At 44.9% G+C, this 26,179-nt stretch overlaps 1 protein-coding gene across 2 annotated transcripts in view; it reads left to right on the top strand.

The window, feature by feature from the left end:
• The window catches only part of LOC140493855 (SH3 and multiple ankyrin repeat domains protein 2-like), a 1,358,365-nt gene that overhangs the window by 790,525 nt on the left and 541,661 nt on the right, over positions 1-26,179 (top strand). For both annotated transcript variants that reach the window (XM_072592836.1, XM_072592837.1), the window contains one exon: positions 17,900-17,975. In XM_072592836.1, coding sequence (XP_072448937.1) covers positions 17,900-17,975 — 76 coding nt within the window. The remainder of the gene's footprint in view (positions 1-17,899; positions 17,976-26,179) is intronic.

Raw genomic sequence — 26,179 nt, 5'->3', positions numbered from 1 at the left:
GTTGATGTGTTTCTCCCATTGACCAGTTGGCAATATCACTGGAGGTTGACCAATGTGTGTTGAACTATATTGGGATTAATGGGATTACTGTTCACTGGGGGGGTTAAAAATCTTTACATTTTTGTATTAAGTAAATAATCAGGTTTATTCTATTTCAGTCTTTGTTTCCTTGACCTAATAAATTTGTGTTTTATTATTAAAACCAAATCTGCCACTTTATGTGCTAATGTTTTAGTGAAAGACCACCTCACTGAAATAAAAATTTGTCCAGGAACAACATTAACTGGGACCAGAACAGTATGAGCCACACATTCACTTTATCTCAGTGAATATTCTCAATCCACCTGTAGATCTCTGGTGATGGAGGTCGACTTTCTCTTGCAGCTTATTGAAGAGTGGGGATTATTAGTTAAACCCAAATGGTTCATTACCTCAGTTACATTCTGTGAAGCTTCTTTTTCTGCTTCTTGTGAGATTTGTCATGGCTGATTGTTGTTGATGACTCTTTTCAGGAACCAAGGTCAGTTCAATATTCTTGTTGGACCTCTCCCTTCCTACTCCTCTCAGCATTGAATATGTGACTTGAATTTGTCATAACTAGTTGCACAGTGATTCAATTTGACTCAATTCAATTGCAGATCCTTCAATTGTCTCGAATGGATTTTACTGGTGTGTTGCCTGTTTACATGCATTTCTTTTCAAAGTTTGTTGGCATTTGGAATCTGAAATATCTTCTGTGTTGATATCAATGGAAAACATTTCCAGAAAATCAGTATAGTCACAGCTTTCCATCTCATTGACAGCATGAAACAAACTTCTTATTCCAACATAATTGCCTTCAAGATGCTTCTTGTTTAGATTCTGCTGCATGCTCTCAGAATCCGGTTAAAACTTCTATTGGCTGTTCCTGAGCCTTTAACTGTTTGACCCACTTCCAGTGGTCAACATCCTGAAGGGTTACCATTGACCAGAAATTCAACTGGACTCACCACATAAATACAATGTCTACAAAAACAGATCAGACTCTAGGACTACTGTAGCAAGTGACACCTCCTGACTCTCCAACACTTGTCCACCATTGACAAGGCACAAGCCAGGAGTGTGATGGAATACTCCCCACTTGTCTGGAGATGGGTGCAGCTCCAACACCACTCAAGAAGCTCAACACCATCCAGGACAAAGCAGCCACTTGATTGGCACCACATCCACAAACACCCACTCACTCCACCACCAACGCTCAGTAGCAGCAGTGGATACAAGATGCACTGCAGAAATTCACCAAAGATCCTGATTTTGAACCTTCCAAACCCATGACCATTTCTATCTACAAGGACAAGGGCAGCAGATACATGGGAACACCACCCTCTGCAAGTTTCCTCCAAGTCATTCACCATCCTGCCATTCCTTCCAGTTCAACATCCTGGAACTCCCTCCCTACATTGTGGCCTTGTGGGTGTCCCTACACTAAATGGAATGCAGCAGTTGAAGATAGTAGCTCAGCACCACCTCCTCAAGGGGCAACTAGGGACGAGCAGTAAACCTTACCCAGCCAGCAATGTCTGCATCCCACAAATGAATAAAATAAAAAGCATTTGAATAATTTTGAGGTCAGTACACACTTTTCTACTCATGAGTGAGGGGTGCTGGTTGTGAAGTACCTTTAGTTGTTTGAGTATTTGGTGTCCCCTACCCTGGAGAATTGTTTTTTAAGGGCAAATGCCCTGCACCATGTCCTTTCAGTTGTGGACAGTGTTTTGTTAACCAGCATTCTCGAACTGATGACATTGTGACACTTACTCCAGTGTCAAACCTAAAATTTGTGAGATGTCCATTTATATAATGATCCACTTTTTTTAGATTAGATTACTTACAGTGTGGAAACAGGCCCTTCGGCCCAACAAGTCCACGCTGACCCTCCGAAGCGCAACCCACCTAGACCCATTCCCCAACATTTACCCCTTCACATAACACTACGGGCAATTTAGCATGGCCAATTCATCTAACCTGCACATTTTTGGATTGTGGGAGGAAACCGGAGCACCCGGAGGAAACCCATGCAGACACAGGGAGAATGTGCAAACTCCACACAGAGAGTCGCCTGAGGCGGGAATTGAACCCGGGTCTCTGGCGCTGTGATGCAACAGTGCTAACCACTGTGCCACCGTGCCACCCACTTACTAAGGCGTTTGGAGTTGGTCACTGATTTCTCCAAACGAAGTCTTTGGATTGTTTCCTATAGAAGACTGTTCAATCTCATGTACCTCTTTGTTTTGGTCATTCTTGGCCTTTTGCGTTTTTGTGTCTGTGTCCAGTTAGCCCAAGGGTCAGCCATGGTCTCATTGAATGACAGAACAGGGTTGAGAGGCTGAATGGCCTGCTCCTATTCCTAGGTTTGGATGTCCCTGAAAGAAGAATGTATAGTGTGAGGGAGAGTTTCATATCCTGGGAATTGCAGGGCAAGGATTGAGACATCCCAGCAACTAAATGGAAGGGGCTGGCATTGACAGATTGTATGGAGAGTGGTGGGAATAAATTTGTGAAAAATCTCTTCAGCAGAAACAGAAAGATCACCCTCAGGAGTACAGAGCACAATCAGAATATAAACAATACAGGCACTTGGCTTTTGATCCTCCAGCCTCACAAACCCTCTCTCCCCCATCTCATTCCCTTCAGAGAAGAAGGTGATTGTTAATACAGGAGCTAAGCCTAACGGAAATAACCATCTACGTTACCCCTGGGGGAACTAAACAATATGGAGTTGCACAGATACAAGTCATTTGGTTCATCTGAACTCAGACAACATTTTGATTCTACACAAGTCTCTGCCTGGCCTATCAGCACATTGTAGATGTTTGCCAAATCCTGTGGCATATGGGAAAATGGTAGTGTAGTGACAAAGTTACTGAGTAAGGACTCCGGGGCTGGGTTATGCTCCAGGAAGACAGGTTCAGATCCCATCGGGGTCGCTGGTAGAGTTTAAATACAAATTATGAATCTGGCCTAGGAATCTCCACTCAGTAACAGTAACCAGATTAACTATGCTTAACCAATGATTAAACCCATCTGTTCCCTTATGCTCTTTAAGGAAGAAAAGTTGCCATCTTTACCTGTTCTGGTCTACATGTGACTCCAATTAACATGAAGAGGTCTGACCAGTCATTGGGTTCAAGGGCAATTAGGAATGGGCAACATATGCTGGTCTTGGCAGTGACACCCTGGAAGAATAAACTTTACACATATGGGTTTCCTTCACTCTTACTGTGTACATCCACAGCTCCATTGGACACTGGAACAGCAGGTGACTTTCTCAAATTGTAGGTTAATATTATGCTCCCAGGAATTTATTTTTATTACCCTCTAATGATCACTTTCAGATATCAGGCTGCTCAAACCTCCCAGTCATTTAAGCTGTTAGAAACACACTCACTGATTATGCTGTAATAGGGAGCTGTAATACAGCCAAATACTGACAATAAGTGAAATACTCATCGCTACCAGCTTAACAAGCTTACCTGCTGCAGCTAATATTCAAATATATTAACATTGATATTAATTTGAAATCTTCACCAATTAGTTCATTGAGATCGTTTCTTCCAAGGAAGTTAGTGTTAGTCATTACCCGTGTTCCAAACAAATCTGCAGCAAAGTTGAGTTAAACAAAAGAGTGTTGAATTTAATCGTTATTTGGTGAAATTGGGCAGTGTGGGTGGTGTCCCAGATTACAACACTCTCTGTTGGTGCTCCTGGATTCTATTAACAATAGGATGAACATCTCTCATCTCCAGCTGTGAAATCTCCCACACATGTTTGCATATTCTCCCTGTGTCTGCGTAGGTTTCCTCCCACAGTCCAAAGATATGCAGGCTAATCTGATTGGCCATAATAAATTGCCCATAGTGTAAAGGGATATGCAGACTAGGTGGATAAGCCATGAGAAATACAGGAAGGGATAGGGTAAGGGTCTGTGTAGGATGCACTTTGGAGGGTTAGTGTAGACTCAAAGGGCCGAATGGCCTGCTTCCACACTATGATTCTATGAAACTGAGTTTGGGCATCACTCGATCACTGCTGCAGAGCAGACTGTTGACCACAGCACAATTCACTCACACTCCACATACATTCACACTGGCCTAGGACCAATTTAAGATCTTCAGAGAACCCAGATACAACTTGTCTCGGCATTGGAAGGGGAGTTTGAGCTGGAATAGTTCCCTCAAGTTGGTTTTGCCAACTATCACACTCAACTTCGATGTTAGTCTGATCAATCTGTCTTAGCAATGGAAGCCACAACACCCTTGTCCTGCAACAGTCTCTGCTCCTTAAATGGTGTTCATGGAGGAAAGATTGGACAAACATAGATATTTTTCTCTTGAATGTCAGAGGGTGACTGGTGATCAGATAGAAATTCACAAAATTATGTGAGGCATAAATAGAATGGACAGTTGGAGTCTTGTTCTTGGGTTAGAAATGTCTTGAGGACATATGTTATAGGTAAAAGGGTGAAAGTCTAAAGGAGATGTGGGAGGCAGGTTTTTACACAGAGATAGGTAAGGGCCTGGAATGTACTGCCAGAGGAGGAGATACAACGGCAACATTTAAGAAACATCTTGACAGATACATGAATAAGCAGGAAATAGAGGGATATGGATTGCGTGGAGGCAAAAGGTTTTAGTTTAGCAAGATGTCATGTGTCGGTGCAGGCTTGGTGGGCCGAAGGGCCTGTTCTTGTGCTGTACTGTTCTTTGTTCTTTTCTCTGTTTAATCACCCCTCGGTCAAGGTTTGAGGCATGTTGCTGAGGAACACCAGTCTGTAAAGACTTATTTCTAGGAGCAGCTACTGTTATTGCACAGAATGGACAAGAGACGCTGTAAAGCCCTGCTGCTCACGAAAAGGGAGGGGCAAGAAAAATATTCTTTGTCAGCATTTGATACTTTTTATTTTGTAAATAATATTGCAACCTCCTTAAATTTGCAGAGTTATAAATGATTGCAAATGAGTAATACACTACTATTTACTGCACATGGATCTCTGTTATGTACAATAACATAAATTAAGTTCTGGGCTGTTGTGTTCCCAAAAGCTTGAAACGTTTGTAGAAGTCTGACACACGAAGGCTCTCTTTCCTGAGATGTTTAAAAAGCATTTTGAGATAATGCTCAGTAACGTTTGATATAAAAGTGGGAAATTTATTTAAAAAGGTAAAATGTCATGCAATTTTGAGTAAAAACATATTTGAAAGAAACACTTAATGTGATTCACCATGGAAACATACTGGATAATTATGGGAAATTGATCATTTATTATGAATGACTCAGTAGTGACAATTCTGTCAGGATGGGGAGGAACTGAATAACTGTCAGCGATAATATTGTACAAGTGCATAGGTCCCTAATAGTCCAGTCCCCTCTCTGTTGTTTAATCTTAAATACATCAGTACTTTACATTCATTTGTCCATTAAACTCCAGAAGAGAAGGGTGTGTGCAAAATGTTCAGACTGGGACTTGGTCAAATCGAGCTTTAATTCTTCACTGTTACAATCATGAGGACGAGTCAAATTATTTCCCTCTTTTCCCACTTTCCATCTGATCACAACAAATTCTTCTTTAAAGGATACATCTGCAAATTCAGTGAGTGTTTAACTCTTTCTGTGCTGTGATGATAAAACAAAATGCACAAATTGCAGAACGTTCATAGAATCCCTACAGTGTGGAAACAGGCCATCTGACCCAACATGTTCACACCCACCCTCCAGAAAGTATCCCGCCCAAAACCATTCCCCTACCCTCTTACTTTACATTTACCCCTGACTAATACACTTAACCTCCACATCCCTGAGCAACTTAGCCTGGCCAATTCACCTGACCTGTATTTCTTTGGACTGTGGAGGAAACCGGAGCACCCGGAGGAAACCCATACACTCACGGGGAGAATGTGCAAACTCCACACAGACAGTCGTCCAAGACTGGAATTGAACCCAAGCCCCTGGCACTGTGAGGTAGCAGTGCTAACCACTGAGACACCATGCCAGCCATAAAGTTAGCATTCTGTTTGAGGATGTTGAGCAGAACTTTGTTGTTTCGCCCTATTCCAACTTTAACATCTGCCATGAACAAAGTTTATTTAATGAGTGTACAGCTCTGTGCATGAGACTAAAGGAGTTATGGGCATTGCGTTATAAGGAAGATTAGATTCCCTACAGTGTGGAAACAGGCCCTTCGGCCCAACTAGTCCACACCGACCCTCCGAAGAGTAACCCACCAAGACGCATTTCCCTCTGACTAATGAACCTAACACTATGGGCAATTTAGCATGGCCAATTCAACTGGCCTGCACATCTTTGGACTGTGGGAGGAAACTGGACCATCCGGAGGAAACCCACGCAGACACGGGGAGAATGTGCAAGCTCTACACAGTCAGTCACCCGAGGCTGGAATTGAACCTAGGACCCTGGTGCTGTGAGGCAGCAGCGCTAACCACTAACTCACCAAGCTGCCCTAATAAGCAATTGAGCTTCAGTGAGCCTGGCATAATTTGAACATGCAACCTTCTGATCTGGAGTCAGATGCGCTACCATTACACTGGGCTGGACTGAGTAAACTGTTCCTGCTCATCATTTGAACGAGAATGTGAGGGGCAAGATTTAAAGTGATTTGCAAAAGAAGCAAGAGTGAAATGAAGAGAGAGCCTTTTCACTTATCACAAGGAGCTGGGGTGTGGAATGTGCTGCCAGGAAATGTGGTGGGAGCACATTGAGACATTCAAAAGGGCCATTGGATGGTTATTTCAATAAAACTAATGTGCAAGAGTATAGGGAAAAGGCAGGAGGTTGACAATAGATAATGATAGTAGTTTGAAGAGCAGTTCAGGTGTAATGGGCCAAATGGCCTCCTTCTGCATCAGAACAATTCTGTCATTTTGAGATTTCTATTAATTATTTTTTAAAAGACAATAGCTTTTACCCCACCTGAATTATCTAAAATAAATAGTAAATAGTAAAATGTTCCAAATTTCACACAAACGCAAAGTTCACAAACACACATTTGGCAGAGAGGGAAGACAGTTGAAGTCCAGGAAAGCAAAAGTGTAAACAGCTCTTGAACTTCAGAGGCCTGGCAAGCTTCAGATTGAGCTTGATGATTGTCATATGCTTGGCCTGGAAGGACTGTTTAAAGATGTCAAAGGACCATTTACTAGTTCATTTGAAGGCAGCTGCTGCTGGTTTGAGCTCTTTTAATAAAAATTTTAAAATCCACATTGAGTCAAAAATAGCTGACAAGGGTTCAATATTGCCAGCTGCATGAAGAGAGAACAAGACCCACCCAGGGACTTTGGTTCTTCAGTACCTTCTTTACCTTTCCTGGTTTCAGAGAGATAACAAGTGATTAAACAGGCATGTTACATCTCCTTCCAGCTGCCTAGTTGCACCATATGTGGTTGTGATATCACCATCCAAGGAAAAGAAAGCTCTCACTGTCCACCCTATCAATCCTTCTGACGATCTTACACGTCTCAATTAAGTCACCAATCAATCTTCCTAGTAAATCTCCTCTGAACCCTTTCCAAAGCTACCATATCCTTCTTATAATGCGGTGACCAGAACTGTACGCAATACTCCAAGTGCAGCCGCACCAGAGCTTTGTACAGCTGCAGCATGACCTCATGGCTCTGAAACTCAATCCCTCTATCACACCCTCTATCAAAAGCTATCACACCATATGCCTTCTTAACAACTCTATCAACCTGGGTGGTAACTTTCAGGGATCTATGTACCTGGACACTGAGATCTCTCTGCTCATCTACACTACCAAGAATCTTACCATTAGCCCAGTATTCTGCATTCCTGTTGCTCCTTCTAAAGTGAATCACCTCACACTTTTCCACATTAAACTCCATTTGCCACCTCTCAGCCCAGCTCTGCAGCTTATCTATGTCCCTCTGGAACCTACAACATCCTTCAGCACTATCCACAACTCCACCGACCTTAGTGTCATCTGCAAATTATTAACTCAACCTTCTACGCCCTCATCCAGGTAATTTATAAAACTATAAAAATAAAAAACAGCAGTGGCCCCAAAACAGATCCTTGCGGCACACCACTGGTAACTGGATCCAGGATGAACATTTCCCATCAACCACCACCTTCTGTCTTTCAGCTAGCCAATTTCTGATCCAAACCACTAAATCACCCTCAATCCTATGCCTTCATATTGTGTGAATATCCTAACATGGAGAACCTTATCAAACGCCTTACTGAAATCCATATTCACCACATCAACCGCTTTACTCTCATCCACCTGTTTGGTCGCCTTCTCAAAGAACTCAATAAGGTTCGTGAGGCACAACCTACCCTTCACAAAACTAATCCTAACCAACCTATTCCTCTTTAGAGGATTATAAATCCTGTCTCCTATAACCCTTTTCCAACACTTACCCATAACCAAAATAAGGCTCGTTAGTCGATAATTACCAGAGCTGTCCCTTCTCCCCTTTTTGAACAATATGGTTAAGGAAAGTTAACAGGCCAGCTTGGTATAATTTATAACATATTAATAAGTTCAATGGTGCATGCCCTGCAGTGTGTGAATAATCCAGGAATCCGAGCTAAGGTATTTGCTACCAATTATGAATCACCACTAGCTGCTCAGTTGTTAGTCTTATGGAGAACAGAATTGACCATCAATTATTCCAGTATTTCAGAAAATTGCTACATTTGCGGTGTTGACTATCATTTAATCTAAATACAGGAAGTTAGAGTTGTTATTTGGCTCACAAGGAACTCTTTGAATCATGAGAATTATATTCTTATGATATCATTCAATATCTCATCAGACACGATGGGCCAAGTGACCCATATGTAGTCACAGAGTCATGGAGATGTACAGCATGAAAACAGACCCTTCAGTCCAACCCGTCCATGCTGACCAGATATCCCAACCCAATCTAGTCCCACCTGCCAGCACCGGGCCCATATCCCTCCAAACCCTTCCTATTCATATACCCATCCAGATGCCTTTTAAATGTTGCAATCGTTCTAGCCTCCACCATTTCCTCTGGCAGCTCATTCCATTCTCTACGTGAAAAAGTTGCCCGTTAGGTCTCTTTTGTATCTTTCCCCTCTCATCCTAAACCTATGCCCTCTAGTTCTGGACTCTCCCACCTCAGGGAAAAGACTTTGTCTATTTATCCTATCCATGCCCCTCATAATTTTGTAAATCTCTATAAGGTCACCCCTCAGCCTCCGATGCTCCAGGGAAAATAGCCCCATCCTGTTCAGCCTCTCCCTGTAGCTCAAATCCTCCAACCCTGGCAATATCCTTGTAAATCTATTTCCCTACATTTTATACCTTCCATGTCCTTTTCCACAGTAAACACTGATACAAGATACTTGTTTAGTATCTTCCCTGTCCTTATGGCCTTGAGGCAGGGAGGGAATAATTAGAAGATTGGCATCTCATGTTTTTCTGGTAGCAAATGCCTTTTGCAGATATTAAAAATTTTATACGATAATCTCTCATGTGACACTTTGTTAAAAGCCTTCTGAAAGTCCAAGTAAAACACATACACTTGCTCTCTCATATCTAATCTATTAGTTCCATCCTCAACAATTCCAGCAGATTTGTCAAACATGACTTTCCCTTCATAAATCAATGCTGACTCTGTCCAACCCTGTCACGACCTTCAAGTGTTCTGCTATTAAACTTTTTTGATGGACTCTAACTTTCTCCTCACTACTGTTGTCAAGCTTACCAGCCTACAATTCTCTGGTGTTTCTCTGCCTCCCTTCTAAAATTACACAGTTATATTAGCGACCCTCCAATCTTTAGGAATTGTTCATATTCAACATGGTTTAGTGAAGGGTAGGTCGTGCCTCACTAACCTTATTGAGTTCTTTGAGATGGTGACCAAACAGGTAGATGAGGGTAAAGTGGTTGATGTGGTGTATTTGGATTTCAGTAATGCATTTGATAAGGTTCCCCACGGTAGGCTATTGCAGAAAATATGGAGGAACGGGATTGAGGGTGATTTAGCGGTTTGGATCAGAAATTGGCTAGCTGTAAGAAGACAGAGGGTGGTGGTTGATGGGAAATATTCATCCTGGAACTCAGTTAGTAGTGGGGTACCACAAGGATCTGTTTTGGGGCCACTGCTGTTTGTCATTTTCATAAATGGCCTAGATGAGGGCATCGCAGGATGGGTTAGTAAATTTGCAGATGACACTGAGGTCGGTAGAGTTGTAGATGGTGCTGAAGGATATTATAGGTTATAGAAGGACACAGATAAGCTGCAGAGCTGGCAAATGGAGTTTAATGCAGAAAGATGTGAGATGATTCAGTTTGAAAGGAGCAACAGGAATAGAGAGTAAGGGGCTAATGTCAAGATTCTTGGTAGTGTGGATGAGCAGAGAGATCTGTGTCCAGGTACAGAGATCCATGGAAGTTGCCACCCAGATTGATAGGGTTGTTACGAAGGTGTATAGTGTGTTAGCTTTTATAGGTAGAGGGATTGAGTTTCAGAGCCATGAGGTCATACTGCAGCTGTACAAAATTTTGGTACGGCCGTACTTGGAGTATTGTGTACAGTTCTGGTCACCGCATTATAAGAAGGATGTGGAAGCTTTGGAAAGGGTGCAGAGGAGATTTACTCGGATGTTGCCTGGTATGGAGGGAAGGTCTTATGAGGAAAGGCTGAGGGACTTGAGGCTGTTTTCGTTAGAGAGAAGAGCGTTGGGAGGTGACTTAATTGAGACATATAAGATAATCAGAGGGTTAGATAGGGTGGACAATGAGATCCTTTATCCTTGGATGGTGATGGCTAGCACGAGGGGATGTAGCTTTAAATTGAGGGGTCATAGATATAGGACAGATGTCAAAGATAGATTCTTTACTCAGAGAGTAGTAAGGGCATGACACTGCCTGCAACAGTAGTAGACTCTCCAACTTTAAGGGCATTTAACTGGTCACGGGATAGACATATGGATGAAAATGGAATCGTGTAGGATAGATGGGCTTCAGATTGGTTCCACAGATCAGCACAACCTCGAGGGCTGAAGGGCCTGTACTGCGCTGGAACGTTCTATGTTATATGTTCCGGAGTCTATAGAATCTTAAAAGATGATGACCAATAGATTCACTGTTTCTGTTTCTCGGGCTACACCCTTCAGTACATTGGGATTGTAAAGGATTATCATTTACAGAAAATGAGAACAGTGTACAAAGTTGATTTAGTCACTAATCTCTGAATGAGGCTCAAGGTCAGAGTAACATGCTGTTTGAAATCCTGATCATCTTTCTGTAATCATTTCATCACAACCCTTTTACCCTTTGACTTCTTTCCGGCTGCAGTTTACTTGTTTATTTGTACTTTCAGCAGTTTGTTCCATGGAGAGTTTTTCTGTGGATGGACGTTGCTGGTAGCAGCCAGTGACTGAGGGGGCACACAACAGGCTGTGCAATGGGTGAAGATCGAAAGTGCTGGAGGTGCCCAGTGTCTGTTGGGTTCATGTTACAGCTATACGGCCATTGTCACACCAGGGTCTCTTTGCAAGTTCCCCGGTGCTGCTGTGCACTTCCAGCCTGTCCTGTTTCCATTTCAATCCGCCTGTTTTCACAGCCATGATAGAATCATGTGTATATCTGTCAGTTAGTGAAGGATGCTGGAGAAGGTGATGGGGGTTTTGACAGGAGTCTAGCGAGCTGGTGAGGGAACTCCCACTAACTTCTTCCAAGGAAAACCATCTGCTGGCAAGCAGACACGGGGAGGTCACCTTCAGCATCAGTGAAAACCCTGAGAAGAGGCATCCTGTCCAACTGCTGGCCAATCAGAGGCAGGCAGCTCTTGTACTCAGCAGCACCCCCAGGAGTCCTGGCCATATCCAGAAGAGCACCCAGGGCTCCTCGGGTTGGCATGACGCAAACAGAACAGTTCTGAAGCAAGGGCAGGGAATGGCTCTCAATGTGCAGCCCCCTTCCTGATAGCCAGTCCCTTGACCAGGCACCTTGTTTGAGGTCTCGATCCCCTATCCCAGGGGAAAAGTAGCCCTGCAGGTTGATCTATAGGGAACATGACACAGGAACAGATCCTGAAGCCTGAATAAGCCCAGCAGTGGCAGGCTGGATCTTTGGATGATCCTTGAATAGCCACCGAAGGTCTCAACTTTGGGAGGGACAGAAAGGTCAATCATGGAGCTTTCTGTCTCAGACTTGATTCTGGAATAGTCAGGGGGAGGCACTGGCCTTGTAGTAGTATCATCAGGCTATTAAACCAGAAACCCAGGGATCTGGGTTCAAAACTCATTGCAGCAGATGGTGGAATTTTAATTCAATAAAAATGTCTGGAATTAAGAATCTGCTAATGACTGTGAAATTATTGCTGACTTTCAGGAAAACATATCTAGCTCACTAAGGTGTTTCAGGATGAAAATCTACCATCCTTACCTGGTCTGGCCAATATGTGACTCCAGACCCACAGCAGTACCATTGACTCTGTAGCAAGTCACTCAATTCAAGCATAGCTAGGGACAGGCAATACATATTGGCTAGTCAATGATGTCCACATCCCATGAGTGAAAAAGAATGAGTTTGATTTATTGTTGTCACATGTACAAGGATACAGTGAAAAGTGTGGTTTTACATACTATACAGGCAGATCGTACCATACAAAGTGGATCAGGGTATCACAACAGAATGCTCTTTGACGAAGATGGTCTCCTCTACATTGGGGAGACTGGGCGCCTCCTAGCAGAGCGCTTTAGGGAACATCTCCGAGACACCCGCACCAATCAACCAAACCACCCCGTGGCCCAACATTTCAACTCTCCCTCCCACTCTGCCGAGGACATGGAGGTCCTGGGCCTCCTTCACCGCCGCTCCCTCACCACCAGACGCCTGGAGGAAGAACGCCTCATCTTCCGCCTCGGAACACTTCAACCCCAGGGCATCAATGTGGACTTCAACAGCTTCCTCATTTCCCCTTCCCCCACCTCATCCTAGTTTCAAACTTCCAGCTCAGTTACTGTCTCCTTGACTTGTCCGGACTTGTCCGACCTGCCTATCTCCTTTTCCACCTATCCACTCCATCCTCTCCTCCTTGACCTATTACCTTCATCTCCTCCCCCACTCACCCATTGTACTCTATGCTACTCTCTCCCCACCCCCACCCTCCTCTAGCTTATCTCTCCATGCTTCAGGCTCACTGCCTTTATTCCTGATGAAGGGCTTTTGCCCGAAACGTCGATCTCGCTGCTCGTTGGATGCTGCCTGAACTGCTGTGCTCTTCCAGCACCACTAATCCAGAAGATGGACCTTGTCTATGCCTGTCTTATACACCACTATCAGGTGCCCCCTGAACCTTGTCTGCTCCAAAGAGATCAATCTGAGCTTATCCAGCTTCTGGCAGAGCAGACTTGATGGGCTGAATGGCCTTCTTCTGATCCTGTATCTTCCAATCCATCATGTCCTAGCCGTCTCACAGAACCTTTCTCAAATTACAGAAAAAAATAATCATGCTCACTGCACTTTACAGTCATATGTTTCCAGAGGACACAGCTTAAAAATAAGGAGTAGACCATTTAGGACAGAGATGAGGAGAAACTTCTTCACCCAGAGAGTGGTGGCTGTGTGGAATGCTCTGCCCCAGAGGGCAGTGGAGGCCCAGTCTCTGGATTCATTTACGAAAGAGTTGGATAGAGCTCTCAGGGATAGTGAAATCAAGGGTTATGGAGATAAGACAGGAACAGGATACTGATTAAGGATGATCAGCCATGATCATCTTGAATGGTGGTGCAGGCTCGAAGGTCAGAATGGCCTACTCCTGCACCTATTGTCTATTGTCTATTGTTTCAATTGTATAAGTTTGAGGTGACCAAAGAGTGGTGATACCCATGGCGGTGATGAACATGGAGAATCATTCAGGCATTCACCAGGAATGGACGGTGAACTGGAAGGTGAGCAAGCGAAGATATAACCTTCTTGTGATGAAGCTTCACACTGAGGAATGATTGCTATCGCAGTGTGGAGGAGGTGAGTGAGATGCAGATTCAGTCCCTCACTCAGACAGTCTCAACTCCATGGCAAAGCAGTTACCTTGAGACCTACCCCATCCATTCTCATAAACAGGAATAACCTCTATCACACGCACTCTGCAGTGTGACACACTGAACCAGAGCAATTTTGACAACACCTCCCAAACCCGAGATCTGTATTGCCTTCAAGGATAAGAGCAGCAGATACATGAGAACATGACCACCTGCAAGTTCCCCTCCAAGACACTCATCATCCTCGGAAATAAATCACCATTTCTTCACTGTCGCTGGGACAAAATCCTGGAATTCTCTCCCCAAAAGCATTGTAGGTCTACCAACAGCACATGGACTGCAGCGGTTCAAGAAGGCAGCTCACCCCCACCTTCTCAACAGAAATGCAGAATGCACATAAACGCAAGCCTTGACAGTGATGTCCACATTCAGTCAATAAATAAACAAATTATTTACTAACCTAAGGTCGATGGAGCATTGGGTATGCTGGCCTTGATAGTGAGAGGGTTGGAGTATCAGAGTAAGGATGTCTTGCTGCAGTTATACAGGGCCTTGATGAGGCCATACCCTGAGGATTGTGGGCAGTTTTGGTCTCCGAGTCTGAGGAAGGAGATTCTTGTTATTGAGGGAGTTCACCAGACTCATTCCCAGGACGGCAGGACTGGCATATGAGGAAAGGCTGGATCGACTGGGCTTGTACTCACTGGAATTTAGAAAAATGAGGAGGAATCTCATAGAAACATATAAAATCCTGATGGGACTGGACAGGGTAGATACAGGAAGAATGTTCCTGATGTTGGGGAAGTCCCGAACAAGGGGTCACGGTCTAAGAATAAGGGATAAGCCATTCAGGACTGAGATGGGGAAGAATTTCTTCACCCAGAGAGTTGTGAACCTGTGGAATTCTCTCCCACAGGAAGCTGCTGGGACCAATTTATTAGATAGGTTCAAGATGGAGCCGGATATTGCCCTTGTAGCTATAAGGATCAAGGGGCATGGGGAGGGGGTGGGAATCGGATACTGAGATTGCATCATTAGCCATGATCATATTGAATGGTGGGGCAGGCTTCTATTTTCTGTGTTTCGGTCTTTCTATGCCTGATCAAGACGATGCTTACATTTTACAAAATCCAAAACACAACAGAAAACACAATATCCAATTTACACCCAGCAAGCTCTTCAGCAACAGCAATCTGATAATGGCCAGATTATCCAGTTCAGTTCTGTGGACTGGGGAATATGCTTTGCCCAGGATGCTGATAGTTTTCTGTTTGGACAGGTACTATGAAGAGCTTAGAGTCTGTTTCCTGTCAATAAAGATGCAGTTTCACAGAAAATGGTCACTGTGGGTCTCTTTGCAGTACTTTTGCAATGTGACAACTAGATGCAATAAATTACTAAATGGAATGTATGTTCCACAAGTGTTTGAAAGCTCTGGTCTTCTACAGAGTGGCTCAGTTTGAGTTAGTGGTGGACCCTCCCTCATTGTTTCTGAAGCAAGGACACATCATCTCATGAAAGCTGTCCATGTTTAGACATTGCTGAGACAGAGACCAGAACTTTCTGGGTAGTTTGAGGACAGACTTGGAGGCAGGAGGTGGTATTAGTGGAAGAGGTGAATGAGGTGGAAGTGAGGGGGATGCTGGTGGGAGGGGTGAAGGTGCAGGGTTAATAGCTAAATGGAACAGGAAGGCATCAGGAAGGGGCATCTCATCTTCCCATCACTGGGTCATTTTGCCAGTGCCAAAAAAGATGGCTGATGGTCGCTTGCCAGTTGTGTGGTTTGAATGACCAAATAAGGATCTCATCCTCCTTCATGAACATTCTCCTCACATTGGTCAGCCTGGTCTCCCTGGGTGAGACCATTAGCTGAGCTCTGATAGTGTCCAAGTGGGTTCAAGGTCGGCCTGACTTTTGGTCACTTCATGGGCTGGTGGCAGTGACCACCCTCCTGGCAGTTATATCAGGAGCACTCATCCCTCATCACCCTCCCCAGCTCACTGGCAGTGTGCCACACTGCCCCTCCTTAAAGGCACTCACCATTGAGGTGTCCCCTCCATGAACCTCAGTAATGAGCATCACCAGAGGCCACCCTACAAAGGGCACTGAGCCAAAAGTACTCTGATTTGGTCTGCAGACCCTAATCCAGCAGCATCATTTACTGTGCCCCTTCCACCTCCCCCCTTCCACCTCCCCCTTTCTATACCCCTTGCACCTCCCCCCTTCCACCTCCCCCTTCCACCTCCCCCTTCCACCTCCCGCCTTCCACCTCCCCTCTTCTATACCCCTTCCACCTCCCTGCTTTACTTCCCCCCTTCTATCTCCCCCCTTTCACCTCCCCACTTCCACCCCCCTCCACACCCCTTCCATCTCTCTGTTCCACCTCACTCCTCCACCCTCACCCCCTCCATCCCCACCACTTCCTCCTCTCCCCTTCCACCCCCTCCCTTTCCACCTCCCACTTTTCCCCTCTCCCATTCTGCTCCCCACTTTCCCCCTCTCCCATTCTGCTCCCCACTTTCCCTCTCTCCCTTCCCCCTCCCATTCTGCCCCTCCCTTCCCCCTCTCCCTTTCCCCCCTCCCATTCTGCCTCTCCCTTCCCCCTCTCCCATTCTGCCCCTCCCTTCCCCCCTCCCTTCCCCCTTTCCCTTTCCCCCTCTCCCTCCCCCCTCTCCCTTCCCCCCTCCCACTCTGCCCCTCCCTTCCCCTTTCCCTTTCCCCCTCTCCCTTTCCCCCTCTCCCTTTCCCCCTCTCCCTTCCCTCTCTCCCTTCCCCCCCTCCCTTCCCCCTCTCCCTTTCCCCCCTCCCATTCTGCCCCTCCCTTCCCCCTCTCCCTTTCCCCCCTCCCATTCTGCCTCTCCCTTCCCCCTCTCCCATTCTGCCCCTCCCTTCCCCCCTCCCTTCCCCCTTTCCCTTTCCCCCTCTCCCTCCCCCCTCTCCCTTCCCCCCTCCCACTCTGCCCCTCCCTTCCCCTTTCCCTTTCCCCCTCTCCCTTTCCCCCTCTCCCTTTCCCCCTCTCCCTTCCCTCTCTCCCTTCCCCCTCTCCCTTTCCCCCTCTCCCATTCTGCCCCTCCCTTCCCCTTCCCCTTTCCCTTTCCCTTTCCCCCTCTCCCTTCCCCCTCTCCCTTTCCCCCTCTCCCATTCTGCCTCTCCCTTCCCCCTCTCCCTTCCCCCTTTCCCTTTCCCCCTCTCCCTTCCCCCTTTCCCTTTCCCCCTCTCCCTTCCCCCTCTCCCTTTCCCCCTCTCCCATTCTGCCCCTCCCTTCCCCCCTCTCCCATTCTGCCCCTCCCTCCCCCCCTCTCCCATTCTGCCCCTCCCTTCCCCCTCTCCCTTTCCCCCCCTCCCTCCCTTCACCCTCTCCCTTCACCCTCTCCCATTCTGCCCCTCCCTTCCCCCTCTCCCTCTCCCCCTCTCCCTTCCCCCTCTCCCTTCCCCCCTCTCCCATTCTGCCCCTCCCTTTCCTGCTTGCTGACAATGGGACTTCTGCTGTTTCCAAGAGCGCAGACACCAAGAGATTCATTTGATCAATCAAGTCAAATCATCGTACTGCAGATACTGGAAATCAGAAAGAAAAGCAGGAAGCTCAACAGGTCTGGCAGAATCAGTGGGGACAGAAACAGAGTAAGCGTTTTGAGTATGTGTCTTTTTCAGAACTGAAGAAGGATAATGTAGTGAGATTACTGTAGATAGGTCAGCACAGATTCAATGGGCTGAAGGGCCTTTTCCATTCTGTTTGATTCTGTGACTCGACCAGATTCAAAATGTTAACTCTATTTCTCTCTCCACAGATGCTGCCAGACCTGCTGAATTTCTCCAGCAAGTTCTGTTTGAAAGACCTAAATTTCTCTTTCTTGCCTCTCCACAGAAACCCGAACAGACAGAGCAAAGAAATTATTTCGGCATTATACGGTTGGATCCTATGACAGTTTTGATGCCTTGAGGTAGGACCTACAAGTTGTTTCTTGATTCTTGCCTTGTATTTCATCATCTGAAGAATATAGTGGAAATGTTTCTTCGCGTCCAGAGACTGAATTCATAAATAGGCCCAAGTATGCTTTGAAGTTGCTGAAAGATCAGGGCATGACTTTACACCAAATGTGATGAACTTCGACTTTACAAACTTATTCCCTACAGTTGTGAAATTTTTGATATAATCATGCAAGGTCAGTATCAAATATGTTTATGAGCAGTTCTCCTGGACACTGGTCCGGCAGGAGGTTAAGGGATGAGCTAGACTTATACTGTGACAGGTAAGGATGTAGTACTGATCGCTTGTTGTATTAACATTAATCAAATTGGCAATCAGATGGGGGAACGAACAAATTTGGTTTTGAAATTGCACAAACATCACACAGACCAGACAATAGGTGAATGTCCCTGAGACAATGAAGACAAAGAAATGCCACAGAGATTCATCAACCACTCCACAGCTCATCCCAGTTACAGTCATCCTGAGGTTAATGAGTTCTGAGTAAAGTGAAGTGACTGACATTTAATGTGCATCACACACTGAGCATTTTGCAGACTTTGTGGTCCATGTTTGTCCTTGATCAAAAGTGTGACAGTCATCTTGGAGACATATAGTCATCGTACAGAAATGCGAAGTGCAATTGACTCAGCAGTAGTGCCAGCAAATACTGGAGTGCTAAATCTTTATGTTGATGCCAGGCACTGTGGCCTATGCAGAACAAGTGAACAGATTTCTCCTTCCCAGATTTTGCTGAAGAAGGTAGAACAAAGTGGAGATTGTCCATGTTTCCCTTTGGTCAGAATTGTTGAACTGTGAAATAGATGTAACCTTGAACATATTACTGTGTTTGCAGGCTGTAAGGATGGAGAATTCTCAGATCAGCCAATTCAATATCCAGACCTTGAATCCTTGTGTTCCATTGTGTGTGAGGTTACAAAGGAACAAAGCTAGAAACTGTCGATGATCAGCTGATTGTAAGGCATCCCTTTGTTCCAACAACAATGAGCCATTCAGAACAAATGGATCTTTGTTCCTGTTAAAATAATACTAATTTGTAGTTAAATATTACTCAATATATCAATGTATTTATCTTCTGGAAATCTTAGGACATATAAAGACATGCTCATTATGTGCTCCAAATCTGATCTATACAGCATTGGCAATGCATTCACTACATGGAAAACAAAAAGCCAACCAATCTGGCACAGGTTACAAACCAGGGTTGATTTACCATCTATATTAATGTTAGGCTTCTAATATTGAGGTCATCAGGTTCCAACAAGGGTCATTCACTCAAACTGCAACTTGTACTGAAATATTTGTTCTTATTTATGACACCCCCCACCTTAAGTTCTGGTTTCCAGCCACATAAATACAGTGACTACAAGAGAAGGTCGTGCCTCACAAACCTTATTGAGTTCTTTGAGAAGGTGACCAAACAGGTAGATGAGAGTAAACTGGTTGATGTGGTGTATATGGATTTCAGCAAGGCATTCGATAAGGTTCCCCACAGTAGGCTATTGTACAAAATGCGGAACAATGGGATTGTGGGAGATTTAGCAGTTTGGATCAGTAATTGGCTTGCTGAAAGAAGACAGAGGGTGGTGGTTGATGGGAAATGTTCATCCTGGAGTCCAGTTACCAGTGGTGTACCGCAAGGGTCAATGTTGGGTCCACTGCTGTTCGTCATTTTTATAAACGACCTGGATAAGGGCGTAGAAGGGTGGGTTAGTAAATTTGCAGACGACACTAAGGTCGGTGGAGTTGTGGATAATGACGAAGGTTGCTGTAGGTTACAGAGAGACATAGATAAGCTGCAGAGCTGGGCTGAGAGGTGGCAAATGGAGTTTAATGTGGACAAGTGTGAGGTGATTCACTTTAGTCGGAGTAATCGGAATGCAAAGGACTGGGCTAATGGTAAGATTCTTGGTAGTGTAGATGAGCAGAGAGATCTCAGTGTTCATGTACACAGATCCTTGAAAGTTGCCACCCAGGTTGACAGGGTTGTTAAGGAGGCATACAATGTTTTAGCTTTCATTAATAGAGGGATCGAGTTCCAGAACCATGAGGTTATGCTACAGCTGTACAAAACTCTGGTATGGCCACACTTGGAGTATTGTGTACAGTTCTGGTCACCGCATTATAAGAAGGATGTGGAAGCTTTGGAAAGGGTGCAGAGGAGATTTACTCGGATATTGCCTGGTATAGAGGGAAGGTCTTACGAGGAAAGGCTGAGGGACTTGAGGCTGTTTTCAGAGAGAAGGTGGTTGAGAGGTAACTTAATAGAGACATATAAGATAATCAGAGGGTTAGATAGGGTGGACAGGGAGAGCCTTTTTCCAAGAATGGTGATGGTGAGCACGAGGGGGGATAGCTTTAAATTGAGGGGTGATAGATATAGGACAGATGTCAGAGGTAGTTTCTTTACTCAGAGAGTAGTAAGGGTATGGAATGCTTTGCCTGCAACTGTAGTAGATTCGCCAACTTTAAGTACATTTAAGTCGTCATTGGACAAGCATATGGACGTATATGGAATAGTGTAGGTTAGATGGGCTTCAGATTGGTATGACAGGTCGGCGCAACATTGAGGGCCGAAGAGCGTGTACTGCACTGTAATGTTCTATATTCTAGATGCTTGGAATACTGCACTGAGTAACTCACCTCCTGACCCCTCAAAGCCTGTCCACCATCTACAAGGCACAAGTCAGGAGTGTGATGGAATACTCCCCACTTGCCTGGATGGGTGCAGCTCCAACAACATTCAAGAAACTCGACACCATTCAGGACAAAGCATCCCCTGTTTAATTGGCACAATGTTCACAAACATCTATTCCCTCCACCACTGACACTCAGTCGCAACAATGTGTATTATCCATAAGAAGCATGACAGAAATTCATCAACACTTCTTAGACACGATTTTCGAAACCCACATCACTTCCATCTAGAAGGACAAGGGCAGCAGATACATGGGAAGCCCACCCCCTGCAAGTTCCCCTCCAAGCTCCTCACCATCCTAACCTGGAAATATATCGTCGTTCCTTCACTGTCGCTGGGTCAAAATCCTGAAACTCCCTCCCTAAAGGCATTGAGGGTCTACCTACAGTTTGTCTCAATTGGTTGTACAGCGGTTTGTGATGCAGAGTGATACCAACACATGGGTACAATTCCAATGCCAGCTGAGTCTACCATCAGGGACTTTCCTTCTCAACCTCTCTCCTTGCCTGAGGAGTGGTGACCCTTAGGTTCAAACACTATCAGTCATCTGTCTGTAATGAGAGTGCAGGCCTGTGATTTGCGAAGACTATAGCAACTTACCTTCCCCTGCAGCAAGTGGGCTGCAGCGGTTCAAGAAGGCACCTTCCCAAGGGCAACTAGGGACGGGCAATAAATACTGGGCTAGCCAGCAATGCCCATGTTAAAAATTAATCACATAGAAAAGCAAAACTGTGTGAATATTGGAAATCAGAAATTAAACCAGAAAGTGTTGGAAATACTGAGTCTGTGGAAGGTCAAAGAAATGAATCTACAAGCTGATGACCTTTCAGTTGAGGTAGAGGATTCCTTTCAAAGCTGTTGGTCATAGGACTTCAAATGAGAGTGTGTAGAACTGGGCGGCACGGTGGCACAGTGGTTAGCACTGCTGCCTCACAGCGCCAGAGACCTGGGTTCAATTCCCGCCTCAGGCGACTGACTGTGTGGAGTTTGCACGTTCTCCCCGTGTCTGCGTGGATTTCCTCCGGGTGCTCCGGTTTCCTCCCACAGTCCAAAGATGTGCAGATTAGGTGAATTGGCTAAATTGCCCGTAGTGTTAGGTAAAGGGTAGATGTAGGGGTATGGGTGGGTTGCGCTTCGGCGGGGCGGTGTGGACTTGTTGGGCCGAAGGGCCTGTTTCCACACTGTAAGTAATCTAATCTAATCTAAACATGAATGAATGTCAGAGCCAAGGTGCACCCAGTGCCCCTGGAGAGGGTCAGATTCCAAGAGCTGAGCTTCAGCAGAAAAGTAGCAGGTTCCCAGCCACCTGGCTCTTTCTGTCATCAGAGATGTCATTGACTGTGATAGCCAGAACTCTCTCTCCTTGTAACTAACAGCAGAGGGATCAGCTTGAGGTCAGTGTCAACCTTGACTCAGCAGCATCAGTCTCCTCTGATTCACAGCATCATTCACTCTCCCCATTTTTCCCACACAAAGGCACAAATCTCAGCCCAGAGGGCACCATCAGAGATAGCTCCTTCCAGGTGAGGTATGAAAACCAAAGCCGATGTGCTGAATCTAACTGAGCCCATTATGTGATCTGAAAGAAGCAGAAGAACTTGTCCTTTCATCCGACAACCATAGAATTGTCCAGGACAGAAACGGCCATTGTGACTGCACAGTGAACTCCACATTAACTCTGCACTGGTCCCACTTTCCTGCATTAGGCCCATAGCCTTCATGTTACAACATTTCAGGTATTTCTTAAACGTTGTGAGGTTTTCCACCTCAACTACCCTCTCAGGCAGAGCATCCCAGACCCATTGCCCACTGGGTGGAAATGTTTTTCCTCAAATCCCCCCAAACCTTCTGCATTTTAAAATTATCCTCCATTATTAATGACCCCTTGACTAAGAGGACCCTGTCCATGCCCCTCATAATCTTATACACCTCTACTCAGATTTCCTCCAAACTTCCCTGCTCCAAAGAAAACAACCTTAGCTTATCCAGCTGGGACCAAACAGCACCAACATATCTGCCCTGTCCTCATAACCTTCACCATTTGGATGATAAGACTGTCAAAAGTTGGAACAGGAGGAGGCCATTCATGGCTGATCCAAGAGTCTTCATGACCATGTTCCTGTGTTTTCTCCATAACTGCTGAATCCCCAACCAATGAAAAATCTACCGCAGCCTTAAACATACACAAGGACTCTGGCCCCACAGCTTCTTGTGGCAAAGAGAGTTCCAAGACTCACAACCCTCTGAGGGAAGAAATTCCTCCTTGGCTCAGTCTTAAATTGGTTCCCTTTTTGTTCTGAGACTATGCTTCTGGTCTGCAGCTCTCCCATGAGGGGATATATTATAGAGCTATAGAGTCATAGAGCTGTACAACACAGATATAGACCCTTCAGCCCAACTTGTCCATGCCAACCAGATATCCTAAATAAATCTTGTCCCATTTGCCAGCACTTGGCCAATATCCCTCTAAACCCTTCCTATTCATATACCCATCTTGATGCCTTTTAAACGCTGTAATTGTACCAACCTCCACCACTTCCTCTGGCAGCTCATTCCACACATGCACTACCCTCTGAGTGAAAAAGTTGCCCCTTAGGTCTCTTTTAAATCTTTCCCCTCTCACCCTAACCCTATGCCCTCTAGTTCTGGACTCCCCCCACCCCAGGGAAAAGACATTGTCTATTTATCCTATTCACACCACTCATGATTTTATAAACTTCTATAAGGTCACCCCTCAGCCTCCAATGCTCCAGGGAAAACAGCTCCAGCCTGTTCAGCCTCTAGGAGAAAGTGAGGACTGCAGATGCTGGAGATCAGAGCTGAAAATGTGTTGCTGGAAAAGCGCAGCAGGTCAGGCAGCATCCAAGGAGCAGGAGAATCAACGTTTTGGGCATGAGCCCTTCAGCCTCTCCCTATAGCTCAAATCCTCCAACCCTGGCAATATCCTTGTAAATCTTTTCTGAACATTTTCAAGTTTCACAACATCCTTCGGATAGCGGGGAGACCAGAATTGCATGCAATATTCCAAAAATGGCCTAACCAATATCTTGTACAGCTGCAACATGATCTCCCAACTCCTATACTCAATGCTCTGACCAATAAAGGAAAGTATACCAAATGCCTTCTTCACTATCTTGTCTACCTGGGGCTCCACTTTCAAAAAACTATGAACCTACACTCCAAGGTCTCTTTGTTCAGCAACACTCCCCAGGACCTCACTTGTGCCTTACCATTAAGAGTATAATTCCTGCCGTAATTTGCCTTTCCAAAATGCATCACCTCATATTTATCTAAATCAGCCACCCCTCAGTTCATTGGCCCATCTGATCAAGGTCTTATTGTACTCAGATAACTTCCATCGCTGAGGTAAAAACAATGACTGCAGATGCTGGAAAGCAAATACTGGATTAGTGGTGCTGGAAGAGCACAGCAGTTCAGGCAGCATCCAACGAGCAGCGAAATTGACGTTTCGGGCAAACGCTGCTCGTTGGATGCTGCCTGAACTGCTGTGCTCTTCCAGCACCACTAATCCAGTATTAACTTCCTTCGCTGTCCACTACACTTCCGATTTTGGTGCCATCTGCAAACCTTACCTCTTATGTTCACATCCATATCATTTATATAGTCTGAAAAGCAATTCTCCACCACCACCCTCTGTCTTCTTCCTTTGAGCCAGTTCTGTATCCAAATGGCTAATTTTCCCTGTATTCCATGAGATCTAACCTTGCTAACCAGTCTCGCATGAGGAACCTTGTCAAACACCTTACTGAAGTCCATATAGATCATGTCCACCACTCTGCTCTCATCAGTTTTCTCAGCATTTACTCTGTTTAGTCCCTGAATAATTATGAATGCTTCAATGAGATTACCTCTCATTCTTCTGAACTCCAGTGAGTAGAGGCCCAACTTGTGTAGCGTTTGCTCATAAGGCAATCTGTCTATACAGGGGATCATCCCAGTGAACCTTCACTGAATGGCCTCCAATTAAATGATATCTTTCCTTAAAAAAGAGATCCAAAACTGCTCACAATGCTCCAGATGTGATCTCACCAGCACCTTGTACAGTAAAACTTTCCTACTCTTATCCTCCAAACCCCATCCCAATTACCTGCTGCCCTGTGAGCCATCTTGCTGTGTTTCATGCACAACTATCTGCAAGTCCCTGTTTCAGCTTTCTGCATTTTACTCTGATAAAATAAATCTCTGTTCATTTGTTCTTCTTTCCAAAAATAACAACTTCACATTTTCCCACATTGTAATCATTTGTGAAGTTCTTGTCCATTTATTTAAAACTATCAGAATCTCTGCAAACTGCTTCTAACTCACTTGCAACTTGTTTTTTCAGATGTTTTTGTGTCATCTGCAAGTTTGGCTCCAGTATGTTTGCTTCCTTCCTCCACGTCAGTAATCTATATTGTAAACAGTTGCAGTCCTAGCACTCATCCCTGTGGAACCCCACTGGTCACCGGTCACAGGTCCCCAACATGATAAAGAACCCGTCATCCCAACTACTGTTCCCTGCCCATGAGCTAATTCCATTTCCATGCCAATATACTACCTCTAACACTGTGGACTTTTATCTTATGACTTTACCTTTTGTGCAGTACCTTATTGAACACCTCCTCGAAGTCCAAATATGACACATCTATTCATTGCCTCTATCTATTCTGGTTGAGACTTCCTCAAAAAACTTATAGTCAGAAATGCTTTCCCTTTTATGAAGCCATGCTGATTCTGCTTGGATTAGATAATGATTTTCCAAATAATGTGCGATGACTGCCTTAACAATTTGTTCCAAGCTTTTTCCAACAATAGATGTTAGGGTCATTGACCCATAGTTGCTCAATTTTTGCCTACCTCCCTTTATGAATGGCAGTGTAATATGGTAGTTTTCTAATCCTCTACTTCTCCACAATCCAAGGATTTTTAGAAAATTACAGCCAAAGCCCCCAGTGTCTCCCATAGCTGCGTCTTTTCGAATTTGAGGATGCAGTTCATCAGGGCTGGGGTCCTTTTTGCCGTTAGCCCATTAATCTGCCTAATATTACTTCTGTAGTCATGGTGATGATACTTAATTCCTCCCTGATATTAATGGAATATTTGAATTGTCTTCCACTGTAAAGGCTGATGCAAATTATCTGTTTAACTTCTCTGGTATTTCCTTGATCTCTAAAACTGTCTTCCCAGAATCATTTTCTGAGGGTCCTATTTTCACTTGACATTGCCTATTCATTTTTATAGATTTAAAGTAGTTCTTATTGTCAGTTTTTATATTTCTCGCTAGTTTCCTCATATCATTTATTTTCTGTCTTTCTGATCTCTTTCGGCCTCCTTTACTAGACTCGGAATTGATCCCAGTCTTTGGCGCTATCTCTGACTCTATCCTTCCTCTATACTTTCTCTTTCAACTTTGTACTCTTCTTAATCTCCTTGGTTGGCCATGATTGGTTTAACCCTCT

The sequence above is a fragment of the Chiloscyllium punctatum genome, chromosome 22 (assembly GCF_047496795.1).
Source record: "Chiloscyllium punctatum isolate Juve2018m chromosome 22, sChiPun1.3, whole genome shotgun sequence".
Classification (NCBI taxonomy): Eukaryota; Metazoa; Chordata; class Chondrichthyes; order Orectolobiformes; family Hemiscylliidae; genus Chiloscyllium; species Chiloscyllium punctatum.
The sequence above is the reverse complement of the archived record's forward strand: the minus strand, read 5'-3'. Positions and strand labels throughout refer to the sequence as shown.